This window comes from Lates calcarifer, unplaced genomic scaffold, assembly GCF_001640805.2.
Source record: "Lates calcarifer isolate ASB-BC8 unplaced genomic scaffold, TLL_Latcal_v3 _unitig_1240_quiver_2402, whole genome shotgun sequence".
Classification (NCBI taxonomy): Eukaryota; Metazoa; Chordata; class Actinopteri; family Centropomidae; genus Lates; species Lates calcarifer.
Genome location: NW_026115386.1, coordinates 551 through 14109, shown reverse-complemented (window position 1 = coordinate 14109; position 13559 = coordinate 551). Strand labels below are relative to the sequence as shown.

General features: G+C 41.5%; 1 protein-coding gene across 1 annotated transcript; it reads left to right on the top strand.

Moving 5' to 3' along the window:
* Positions 1-3459: 3459 nt before the first annotated feature.
* LOC108887518 (protein-L-isoaspartate O-methyltransferase domain-containing protein 2-like) lies at positions 3460-10484 on the top strand. The gene is given in 10 exon segments (XM_018682984.2): positions 3460-3598; positions 5406-5566; positions 5751-5901; positions 7362-7464; positions 7548-7719; positions 9456-9579; positions 9703-9822; positions 9825-9886; positions 9888-10031; positions 10033-10484. Coding segments are annotated over 9 exon segments (1254 nt in total). The 5' UTR covers positions 3460-3598; positions 5406-5410; the 3' UTR covers positions 10255-10484.
* The last annotated feature ends 3075 nt before the right edge of the window (positions 10485-13559 follow it).

The following is a 13559-nucleotide window of genomic DNA, read 5'->3' as shown; positions in this document are numbered from 1 at the left end:
CTGACCAGTGATGACATGTATAGCCACATGTCTTCACTCAACCGCTGGCTGTCAAGGTGGTGTCCAGAAAACGAGGTGGGCTTTGTAGATCACTGGAAGAGTTTCTGGGGGAGACCTGGTCTGGTTAGGAGAGACAGCACTCATTTTAGAGCAGTCACCCCCCCCCCATTACCCCATAGAGACTGTGTCTGCCCCTGGACCATTTAAATTAACTAAATTGAAGGTCAACAAAAGAGGAGTTAGACACAATAATCTAATAAAAATCAGCACAGCCACCTCAAATGTACAGCAAAATAAAATTATTAAATGCAGATTACTCAATATCAGATCTCTCTCATCCAAAGCTGTACTAGTTAATGATTTGATATCAGATTACCATCTTGATCTAGTCTGTCTGACTGAAACCTGGCTGTGTCAGGATGAGTATGTTAGCCTGAATGAATCCACCCCCCCCCAGTCATATTAATACTCACATTCTCTGAGACACCGGCCGTTGAGGTGGAGTCGCAGCCATTTTCTTGGAGTTATCGTTGATCAGGATTTGTCCTTTAACTCACACATAAAACTAAAACAGGTGAAAGACTACCTTCTTTCACCTGTGTAATATCACCAAAATTAGACATTTTCTGTCTCAAAAAGATGCAGAAAAACTAGTCCATGCATTTGTTACTTCCAGGCTGGACAACTGTAATTCATTATTATCAGGCTGCCCCAACAAGTCTCTAAAGACTCTGTAGCTGATTCAAAATGCTGCAGCACAATTACTGACAGGAACTAGGAAAAGAGACCATATCTCTCCTGTGTTAGCCTCTCTACATTGGCTCCCAGTCAAATCCAGAATAGAATTCAAAATCCTCCTCCTCACTTACAAAGACCTTAATGGTCAGGCTCCATCTTACCTAGAGTTTCTAAGAGTAGAATGGGAGGCAGAGTCTTCAGTTATCAGGCTCCTCTACTGTGGAACCTCCTCCCAGTTTGGGTCCAGGAGGCAGACACCCTCTGTACCTTTAAGAGTCGGCTTAAAACTTTCCTCTTTGATAAAGCTTATAGTTAGGGTTGGCTCAGGCTTGAACCATCCCTTAGTTATGCTGCTATAGGCCTAGACTGCCGGGAGATCTGCCATGATGCACTGAGCTTCTCTCTCTCTCTCTCTCTCTCTCTCTCTCTCCATCAGTATGGATATATATTAAACGTTACTAACTCAATATCTTCTCTTTCCCATAGTGTTGTGCTCTCCCGTCTCTCTCTCCTCTTCTGTCTCTTTCTGCAGGTATTTCTGCCTCTGGAGCTGTAGAGTCTGATCTGTGATGACAAGTCTCCTGCTGCTCCTACAACTCCACTCAACACCTGCTGCTACAATTAGAAATGACTTACACTGCTATTAGTTGTTAGTAGTAATAGTATTATTGGCATCACCTTACATCTTATATGGAACCTGTGCTATGCTATGTTCTTCTCCCACTATTCTCTACCCCTACTCTCTTCATTTGTAAATAGTTACTTTATATGTTGTATAAGGGACATCTGAATGTCCTGATAAAAGGAAATACCATTTTGATGGAAATGGTACACTGCTGATGAATTTTGACATGGGCACAATATCATGCTGTCTAGTGTGGCCTGTATGTGGCTTCTGATCAATAAGTGCAACCTGAACATTTTTTCTTTTATACTGCTACATCCAAGGTGATTACACAGAGATTAATTCAAATAAACTAGGATTAAAATAAATTACAAAGGATCCCCTTTATATGAAACTAAGACATAAATGTTGTGAAATGATTTCATTTCCCCAAACATAATTTGTGTGATGTTCTGGTTTGAAAATATTGACTATTGTCCATGTACCTTAACAAGATTACATTTTTTAAAAGCTGGATCCTGGCCAGTGGTGAGTATGTTTGTGAAAAGGAGATGTGTTACAGAAGGACAAAGTTAGTCAGAAATAAATATGATGGATAGAATTTCTCCCACACTCTTAGTGAAAGGTGTTATCTCTGTAAGAGACACTGGCAGGTTGGTCCTCCTTCATCACTTCATCTTGAGGCCACATGTCAAATCTAGTTTTAAGACCTTGTTTGACTGTATTTTGTGCTCATATGTTACATATTCCTAAACTGATATGTTTAAATCAATGTACCTTACAGAAAACCAAGGCCAGGTAGTATTCCAGTGTACAGAGGAAAAACTGTAAATATTTCAAAGAGAGTGGGAGGAACAGGGGTTTGATATGGGAACCCAGGGAAGGTCAGGTAAATCCAGCCTTGCTCAGGGCTTGTGACCCCCTTGAACAAATTTCTATCTCACGTGACCCCCTGTCTACCAGTTGTGACCAGTTCAACCAAAGAACACAGTTTTTCTTGTTGTTTGAGTAACACTTACAACGCTGATGCTGATACCAATGTTGGAATGAGTACAAATTCAATGACACATATTTATATTTAAAAAACTGATATAACCTTCTTTCACATGATGGTCAGCGGCTGTTATGGGTGGTTATAGTACCATCTACTGGATCTTCTCCAAAGCTCCAGCTGGGTAAGCTGTGCAAAAAAAACAAAAAAAACAATACAACATTTAGCCAGCATAAAACTGCTTTAGGTACACCCAACAAAAAAATACAGAAATAATTTTTTGTTGCAAGAAATGGTACTGTGTGGTGGTTTTAGAGCAGTAAAGCAAGGATGCTTCCAAAATTCATATCATGAATAGCTTTTATTTATCAGTTAATTTCATATAAAGTTCAGGAAACAGAAATAAGTCAAATAAAATCTGTATTTGTGTGTAGGTAGCTTGTTCCAGCATCGTCTTGCTGCAGAATAGATCTGGGACTGATCATGCCACTCACTCATTTTTTGTGTGCGATGAATAAAAATGTAAAAGTGGCTAATAGTGCAAAGTGCTGGATAGATATTTTTTCTGCTTGCAACCTTGTGTCCCAGTAAGTCATCGCAGTGTGACAGTGAGCCAGTATGAACAATACCAAGACCCTGAAACTGCCATCATTCATTTTACTATTTAAACCTGTGCTTCTCCTGCTGTAACATGTCAAAATGTCCTCCCTGAAGACAGGACTGACGTCAGGTCAGAGGCCTACTGCCCAGGTGAAGGCCCATTAGAACAAAGCATTAACTAGCGAAGCTTATTCAATTACATTATTAATTTAAGGCCGTTTAAAGCTCGAAACAGTCTCTCAAGCTACTTAGAGCACAGATTGAGGCTGAGCTTAAAAGCAAACTCATCTCTGATTGGCTGAGTCCCGTGGTAAAAATAATCCCATAAAAACAGACAAACCTGACGAGAGTAAAAACTATGGACCGTTCAGTCTTTCATAGAGCTAAAATACTCGTCTACGTGTGTGACCTCTGCTCGTTAGGAACCACATGAGGACTGCTCCAGCTCTTCAGCCATGACTGCTGCTGAACGTGGGCCATCCTCCTCTGGCCGTTATTTTGCGTCTATTACGTCTGACGTCAGAGCGTCAGCTGGCCGAATGTTTACATCCAGCAGTTGTGTGTTACTGGATCCCCCAACAACAAAAAGGCTCAACACAAGGAAAACCGCTAAGACAGTGAATATCAGTCGGCATTTCCACAAGGTAGAGGACTCGCTTTCTCAGGGCTGAGTGTGGAGGCTCGGTGGAGGCTGCGGGTTTGTTTTCACAGCGCTCACTCAGCTGTTGTCATTCTTGTCTCGATTTTTCCTCTCTTCCAGCCAAAGCGAGAATGCGGTTATTTCTGTTTGTGTTGACCTTGCCACTGCGCGACAGCGTGTTGTAGGTGCAGTATTTAGTTTTTGTTGGTCATGTCAGGCGATTGTTAGACGAAGAGAGCTCGCATTTTTTGTGTTTATTCGAAACTGGATCACCTGAGTGGCGCAAATAGCAGCCGCGCCACCACCACCACGCAGGCTGTGGATGTATGCGGTGAAATGAACCCTGTTGGACTCACGGGTCGTGCTCTCTCCTTTGACTCGTCTGAATAACGATGTAAACGAAAGAGCGGACCTGGTAGCTGGTCCAGTGAATCAGCCAGTGAATTGAGAAGCTCAAATGGCAGTGTTTGCAGGAAGTGTGTACCCTACTAGCCTACTAAACCACTTAGTTTGTTACAGAATGGCTTACAGTGCCCTCTTGAGATCATTTGTGTTAATACCCTGAAGAAGCAGAGTATGATCTTGTTCATAGGGGCGACAGCCCATCCTGGATTTCCTCCCTGAAAATGGCTTTTCATTTGATTCAGTATTTGACAACATCCTCTTAAGCTCAACTAGTGCCATCAAAGGCAGGAAGTCCAGAAACATTTAAATGCACATAGTCCTTTGTTCTTTTATAGCCTCATGACTATGGCCAGCATTTGGCAGCCAGCGCACCCTGTGATCTCTGTCCTTTGGCATTGCCCTCTGGTGTTGTTTTTAACACTGCTCTGAACCACAGCCACAGCAGCATTCACACCTACAGTTGTATTCTGCTGCCAAAAGCTTCATTTAGTCCTGTAAAGTTGGTTGGCTCAGGCTTTATTCGTGCACAAAGTCTCAAAGAGCGAGGCAGTGGATACATTTTGAATCAATAACCACCACTTGGTGCTGTCAGATCAGACATGTTGTGATTGTATCAGGAGCTTAGCTACAGTATGCACATTTTAAGTTATTGCAGACCTTACAGAAGTTCTTTATGAATATGACAGTCACAGTGAGTTGTGTGGTTTTATGGCTGCAACAAATGATTGTTTTTTACACTGAATAGTATGCTGATTACAGTTTATTGATTTACTGTTTAGTCTTGATGTAAAAAAAAAAAATGCAGTTTATCAATGTCTTCATGTTGCCTGTTTTGTACAACCAACAGATCAAAACAATCAAAGATTTTTCATTTACTAAGAAAAATGAGAAACTTGGATTAGAAGTTGTTTGGCATTTTTTTGATTAACTCTTTTAGATCTAGTTCAGTGTCCATGTGGTTCATGGGAGTTGTACTACTAAGATTCAGCTTTCCACTCTTTTGATTGCCCATGAAAGAACATACACAGTATCATTTAAAGACTTTTATATTGAGTGTAAAGTGTGAGATTGCGCAAATATAAAGTCTCAAGTTTCTCAGCCCTGAAATCTCCCATCAATAAACATGGTAGACTCTCGAAGTCGATTGAAGAAATGTAAAACCAAAACCAAAACAAAACAAAAATAAGTAGAAAATGTAGCTCCAAGTAGAATGCTGTATTCATGGTGTGTCTCTCAACAACAGGACATCTGTTTTTGTAGATTTCCCCTCAGTCCCGATGACAGTGAATGATAATTAAAGTTTTGTATGTAACAATAGTTACTGTACACTTGTTCCTCTGTAAATCACATGATGGCCGTCAGGTTGTCATTTGGGATAGTAAACCACCTGTTTCTCTTTGTTTTAGTCAGGATGGGCGGAGCTGTGAGTGCCGGAGAAGACAATGACGACTTGATTGACAACCTGAAGGAGGCTTACTACATCCGCTCAGACCTGGTGGAGCGGGCTTTTCGAGCTATCGACCGGGCTGACTATTACCTGGATGAATACCGGGATAACGCTTACAAGGTGAGAAAATTAAGAGTCTGTGGGATCACACAAACAGGGTCCATAGAAATTTTGAGAATATATGGTTTGGGGCAAAACACTGGTTTTGTTACTGGTTACTGGTCATTTATTGTGTTTTTAAAGGTGCAGTTGTAGTTGAAAGATTTTTGGGCGTCAAAGAAGCTTATACTATTGTTCTTGTAAGGACTTGGCGTGGCGGCATGGAAACATCCACCTCTCTGCTCCCTGTATCTACTCTGAGGTGATGGAGGCCCTGGATCTCCACCCTGGCCTCTCCTTCCTCAACCTTGGCAGTGGGACTGGCTACCTCAGCACCATGGTTGGCCTCATATTGGGTATGTGGTTAAATGCAGCAATTCAGCACGTAATTCCTCATTTGTATTCTGCCAGCTTTATTACAGGCTTTTTTAAAGGTTCAAAGGACCCCCCTCATAGACTGTTTAGGGGTATGTGAACAGGAAGTGTAATGCCAAAATGGAATCAGATAGTTTGCTGTGGGCTACAACTTGAATCCTGTTTTTGAGACTGTAGTTTCTCACGTTTAGTCAAATTGGCACCCTTAAAAGCATGCTGAATTAGTTATTAGCACCGCTGCTGCTGTTGTTTTTTATACTTTACACAGTGTCTTTGCTTATGTCTCTCCATCTGCATCCCCGTCAACTTTCCCTGTGCTCCCCTCACAGTTTGGAAACCTCTAGTATCTCACTGTGGAGGTTACAGGTACACACTTTGAAACCAAACGATATCCATTCAGATTTGATGAAGTGGCCATAAGCAATGCATGCAGCCTGGAATTATTCCAGTGATGCAGTTCTGTGGTACTAATATCCAATGTAATACTCACAACGGCCCCATTAGATGACTGCTGAAAAATGACATGCTTTGTCAACATGCTTGGATATGGTATACTTTTCTTTAAGAGGAAAAAGTCAAGAAAAAATGATTTGACACTAAAAGATGTGATTTTTTTCCCCATGATACAGTTACAAAGTGCTCAAAGTATTTCACTGTCTGTCTCAGTCCAGTTGATTTCCCAGTAGCTACAGGACTATAGCCAATAGTGAGGCAGACCCTGTAAGGTAGCTAAGGCAGTCAACTCCAGTTTGCCACTGCCTTCCACGTAGCATTTCATAAGCCCCAAGTTAGTCTGGATACTCCCCACTCTCTGCTGAGCTGTGTCACAATCTAGACACCAAACGCCCACACTTTGCATATTCTGCATTCACATCATAAATTATTCCAGGTGAATTAGCTGACTGAACTCTGATTAAATCAATAATATACATCCATCAGTTGTTTCCGTGGTTATAACATGACTTTCCAAGCACTTACCATTTCTACAAGCTACTGCAATAAGCCCTCACTAGCAAACCTGAAAGACTTGAAGTTGCTATATGGACACAACAGTTCTCAGATGTACTCAGAGGCTTCTCAGAGAGGCTAACACTGGAGTAATGCTGCCTGCCCTGTGTGTTTGTAGAAGACTGGCCACAGCATTTTGAATCATCTGTAGATAAGTGACAGCTCTTTGGATGAGGCAACAGTGGAATTTATAACTGTATTCTGAATAAAATGCTCAGCACTTTCACAGCCACTAAAGTCAGATTTCAAGAAATGTGATTAAGGTGTATTGATGTTTTGACTGGCCTATACTAATGCAGGTTATGTCTCAGCTTATCACAATTTTAGCAAGTACGAGTACATGATCACACATAACATACTGTGGGTTTGGTTTATAAGCATAGCTTTGTAAATATGTTTGATTTAAAAACTGTGAACTGTGGTGTGCTAACAGGACCGTTTGGAGTGAATCATGGCATAGAGTTACACGCAGATGTGATTGAGTACGCCTACCAAAAGCTCGACTCATTCATCAAAACCAGCGACAGCTTTGACAAGTAGGTCTCTTCAAGTGTCAGTGAAATTTTCTGTTTTATACTCGCGTGTAGAGTCTTTCCATTGCTCCTGTGTCTCTCCCCAGATTTGAGTTCTGTGAGCCGTCCTTTGTTGTGGGTAACTGCCTGGAGATTCCTCCAGAGAGCCGTCAGTATGACAGGGTCTACTGTGGGGCCGGTGTGCAGAAGGAGCACGAGGATTACATGAAGAACCTGCTCAAGGTGGGGGGCATCCTCGTGATGCCTCTTGAGGAAAAGGTTGGTGTTTTCCCAGAGTAACTCAGGGCGGTTGAAATCTGCATATTCTGCAGCAGCTCATTTTCAATCAGTCCCCTTAATCAGCATGTATACTGTAAGCAGCATACAAACATTTAATGACTGCTTTATAACATACAAGGGCTGAACCATTTTGAGAAAATATTTAATTGCAATTTTTCTGACAGATATTGCAATTTGATTTGTGATATAATTTTTGAAAGTCAAGCTTCAGTCCAGGATTCATTATATACATGTAAACCATGTGATAGAGCATTACCATTTAAGAGACCATTGAAATATTAACTGCTGTCTGTACTAATCCAATGATTAAAATGAAAATATGCCAACAAAACATGGTGTAGAACATACACATAATGAACCATAGAACAACTCACACAGAACAAACAGTAGCACCATGTTCTCTTGCCTTCTCTGCAGTAACTTTACATCAGTCATTCTGCTGCCTGTGCTGATTTTTCAAATGCTGATACACTGAGGGGGAATGACAGGAGACTGACAGGTACAGAGAGCTGGTAGAGACAGACACAGCTGATTAAAACTCTACAGGATTTGTCCAGGTAGAAAATACAAAATACAAATCTAACTTAATGTGAGCTACTTCATTCTACCATTTTCTTTTACTTTCTCTTCTTTCTCTCTCCTCTGTTCAGCTGGGTATTTTGCAATTTAATTGCAGCATATAGATGACGGAAACACTGCAGACATAAAGTTGGCGTCTTGGTCACAGCTCAGTTATCTCTCTTCCCTGGCTGCTGACATTGTCAGCCAGTTTTAACTCATATCACCGGTAGTTTCAGCTTTAGCTGTGTCCGTTCATGCAGCTCTCAGGAGGTAGGACTCACCTGACCCTGTAGCAGAGAGAATCCGAGTGACTCTCACTGCCTGCATCGCGCTGTCACTCTCACTCTGTCACTCTGCCCTCCATTTTCATCAAGTGTCTAACTCCACAGTTAGTTGTGTGGTTTGGTCATTTTAAGACAAGATCTGATGGTGAAATTTACAGCCTGTCGCTCAGTTGCTCCTGCAGTGCTAAAAACATGCAACGACTTATCCACTGATATTCTGTTGTAAAAATAATTGCAGTCTCTTCAGTTTGCAAATCGCATTAGTTCAAATCTCGATTTGCTATATCATTCAGCCCTATAACATCCTACAGTGTAGTTACAAGTAGATATAAGTGTTTGACAACACACGTCATAAGAGATGACATAGTGCTGACAACTATTGTCTGTGTGTTTATAGCTGCTTGAAACTACATTATAGTGTGTTTTAAACCATTTATTAAGTGTTGAGGTTCAGCTGACAAATGCTAAACAGGGAAGCGGGGATTTGAGTGTTGTGGCACATTTTATTATCGTCATCTTCTTGTCTATATTTATGTTAGACTTACATCGACTGGCCAGTGGCTAGAAGTGTATGGAACAACACTAGTGTCTAATGTGGTGGCTGATTCTACCAATTCTACCATCCAAAGCCCATATACAGTATATACCAAAAACCAGCTTTTTAATAGCTGTCTACTGTAGTGACCACTATGCATGAAAGGGTTTAAAATGATTCTTGTGAAACACATGAACACATTGCACACACATTGATAATATGGAGTATAAATGCAAAGCAGCTTTTTGAAGTTACTATATTAAATCAAGTAAGAAAACACTACTACACACACAAAAATACATAGAAAAAGACTTTTCATCCTGTATTTTCTGCAGTTGACCAAGATCACCCGTACAGGGCCAAACAGCTGGGAGACCAAGAAGATCATCTCTGTGTCCTTTGCTCCTCTGGTGCTGCCTAAACACAGCACAAATGGCAAACCCAAGACTGTCCCTCTACGTGAGTCTCATTTCAAGTTTTATTTAAATTAAAAAGTACAACTAAATAGGGATTGATACCTATTATATGGATATAATTATTACTTCTTACTACCCTGTTTTCTTGTGGATCTTAATTTTGCAGCCAAATATGAGGTACGGACGTTGCAGGAGCTGGCACGTATCTGCATCCGCCACACCCTCAGAGTGACCACAGATGGAGGAGATAACCAGTCACGTGGCCGAGGTTCATCTTTCAGCGTGGGTAGGGTCTGGCAGTTGCCGGGCTCCATAAGTATGGCCCTCGCTTCAAACGCCGGCGCGTCCACCCGGCGCCACTGCAACGCCCTCGTCCTGGCCACCCATCAGGTGGTGGCCAGCACGGCATTGGCGCCGCCTCTGGACAGCAACAACAACCAGGGAGGAAGAGTGATCGATGAGGAGGAGGCAGGAGAGAGGGAACGAGGCGGCAGATGAGAGGGAGCAGGAGGGCGGGGAGAGGAGCTGCAGGGTGGTGGAGGAGGAGGAGACGGTGGAGGAAGAGGATGAAGAGGAAGAGCAGGAGGAGGAGGAGGAAAAGGAGACTGGGGAGCTGCTCCGACCCCAGCCAGCCGTGAACATCCTGAGGGAGAGGATACTGGGCCTGCCGCTGCCTGAGCCTCTGAAGATGTACCTGCTCTACTACAGAGAGAAATGAGCCAGATGGAGCCACAGTTCCTGAGTCAGAGCCCAGAGCGACAACCCAGCTGAGGGGCTGAGGCCTCTGTTACAACCCCACCACCACCTGTACAAGGCAGGACAACATGCCACCTACCTTACTGATGCTCAGCTCCACCTTGGATCTCTTTCTCTCTCTCACCTGTCCTCATCCTCTCCATCAACCATCATCTTTCCCGCTCCTCCCGCTCTGCCTCCCACTGTTCTTGATTTGTTCCTGACACTGTAAAGAGTCAGCTCTGTTTGTCCAGCTGAGGGGGGAGGGAGAGTTATGCTACTCTGGGAATAGAAACAATTCACACCAATGTTTCAGACAACCAAACATTGTGTCTCCTGAGGTGCAAAGACATAGAAATTGGTGCATAATACAAACACTTTATTAATTTGCTCTACCAGCTCTGTACAACTAATTTACTAATCGAGCATTTGTCTGACAAAAGCTTAACAGCCCACACTTTCCTAAGAATCCACAGCTTATAAAAGGCAACTTAGTGGTGCTGAGAAGGAGCTCCATCATTGTTTAGTCTCCTGTAGTGGACTAGACATTGCAACAGAGTTCAAACACTGTAGCAACAAACAGAGAGCAGCTTACCAAGAGACCAGATGGTATAGGGCTTTACCAGCTCTGTTCTATCCACCAATTACAGCTGTACCCCATGTTAGAGAGTATATGATGAAGTCATGTTGAAGCTGGTTTGTCCACATGAGGTGGTGTGTGTATATCATCTACTAGGGATGGTGTAATTTTCAACATAGAGTTGGCTCAGGCTCAGCTTCGTAAGTGAAGAAAACATTCATTCAAAGATTCAATGATGTGAGAAAACATATTTTCTCTTTTACTATATCATATTTAATGATATTGTAGCTACAGCTAGTGACCAAGATGGTGTGGCAGATGTGATTATTTCCACTGATTTGCAAATGAAAGGGGAGCTCTGCCTTGAGCCCTCAGTCCATTAGATAATTGAACTTGAATTATCTGCTTTTCTAAGGCCAAGGGTTAGACATCATCTGGAGCATTTTGGGAGACTAGTTGATTTAGTAGAAGGTTGAGTTTTCCCTTTTTCTATGCATATGTTTCATTGTATGAGTTAGCGTCTGTCTTTGTCTCCTGACTTTGTCGTACGGAGATGAAAACTGACCTAAATCCTTACATGTATCCAAAGGGCAGTCTCACTGTTTTTCTCTACATCTCACTGTATTCTCTGAACCAAAAGAGAACGACCATAAAAGATCACATACTTACTAATATTCCAATTTACATAAATAAACCAGCATGATAAAAAGACATAACTGTTTTTGATGATTGACAGTGTGCAGGTTTTCTCTCACCGTGTGCTCACATTTTTTTCTTGTAATATCTTGATTTTGAATTTTGAGACTTGAAGTGGTGTGTACATATGAAATGTTGTATGTTTTGTTTTGTGAACCATGAAAACATGAAGATACTTTGGTAAGTAGTACAGGTATCTTTTAATATTTTTTTCTCTTGTAGTTTCTAGTTTGATGGGGCATTATTCCTTTGTACCTTTTGCTTTTGTACCAAACTTTCTGCTCTCCTCTGTGCCAAACTTAAGTTGCATGGACTAAATCTTGAGGAAACAGCAGATCAGCAGCTAGTCACTCATCTGAAGAAAAAAGCTGACAATTTGTTGGTGTTTTATCATTTCTAAAACTGCTCCACTGGTTGTGTATGTATTAGTTTTGATCATGTAAAGCCTAAAGATTTCTCCCATTTGAAAGTTTGTACCTTAAGAATGTCTTTGTTGAATAGCAAAGTGATCTTTGCAGAAGCACCCTGTATTGGTAAATACAGCTCATTAAATTATGGATGTGATCACAATAATAAGAGGAATTTGAATATGTGCAGCTTATACTGGTAATAAATCCAACACTGAATGGGAGGATTGAGTCCAAAAAGCAGGACCTTATCAGGCCAGGAGCCTCATATCCTTTTTAATTCCTGCCAAGTGTAATGTCATGCTTCACTGCTTGGTCATTTTTTACTGCTGCTGGATCTGCCTTTGAGTACTGTATGTAGACCATTCCTTTATTCAACATGGGTACCATTCATGTTTGGGTGTTGTGCAGTTGTGATTCTTTGCTGAATGTAAATGATCATGATGTTTTTTTTTTTTTTGTTTTTTTTTTTTTTTTGCACTTAACATGAAATTTTGGTGAGACTGACTTGTTTTTCAAACGGAGCTATATTTTGACTGCTGTTAATAAAGGCCATTATATAAAACAAGGCCCCGGTGGAAATGAAATTAATAATTTAAGTGACCTGACCAGGGTGTGCTGTGTCAGCTGAGATTGGCTTTAGCACCCCATGATCCCAAAAAGGAGAAGTGATATAGCTGTTGGATGGAGGGATAGATGGAAGACAGCAGCTGCTATCTTCAGTGTCAGTGCCTTTCAAATATTGTTTTTCATCTTGGCTTATAATCACAGGATTATACTTCTGAACCTTCAAACCTCATAAGATTTAAGGCTTATTTTGTTTGTTTTTTGCTAAATCATCCTTTTAGTGTGAAAAGGAGGAAGATTTTCTTCCAGGGCAGTTAACTAGCCCTTACTGGGTGATCAGAGGGAGCATAATCAACAAGTCACTTAAATCTAATAGGTCTCCTCTGGGAGATGAAGATGATATCTTCTCAGGACAAGGCTAGCAGAAGCTCCCTTGTGTCTTAATTTGGGCCTGTGACCTGAGTATGAATTGGACATCACCCACTAACCAAAGGCCTCAGGAATGAGTTCGACCTCCCATCGCCTCTAGCAGAGGATCACAGGCATTGAGAAGCCCTCGGACATGACTAGTCCTGAAATTCAGAGTGCACCCTGGGAATTTTTCTGGGCCTAACATCGACTGAGTGCTGGAGGTGGCTTAATCTGTTTAAACTAAGGGTTAAATGTGATCACACATCATTCTTAAATATCCCCAAAGACAAAGGCCATAAAACCATCTTGTTATTATTGAATTGTCTTTAATAATCAAAAGAAACTAAATGAGACTGAACCAGCCACAGATAGAAGTGCACCAGCACAACTGTCATTTGGCTACAAAAACAATACCAGCACATAAAAGTTGGTCACATAAGTCTTAGATATGGAGTTTGGATCCAGTGATGTAGCTATGGGATACAGATGCAAAGGTATTCCATTCAATTAAGACATTCACATTTTGCTTAACAAATCTCTATGTTTGATGAATACTCACACAACCAAGCATATTTACTCAAGCGTGCTAAAATCATGCAGCAGGTGTACAGCATTGCAGTGTTAGTT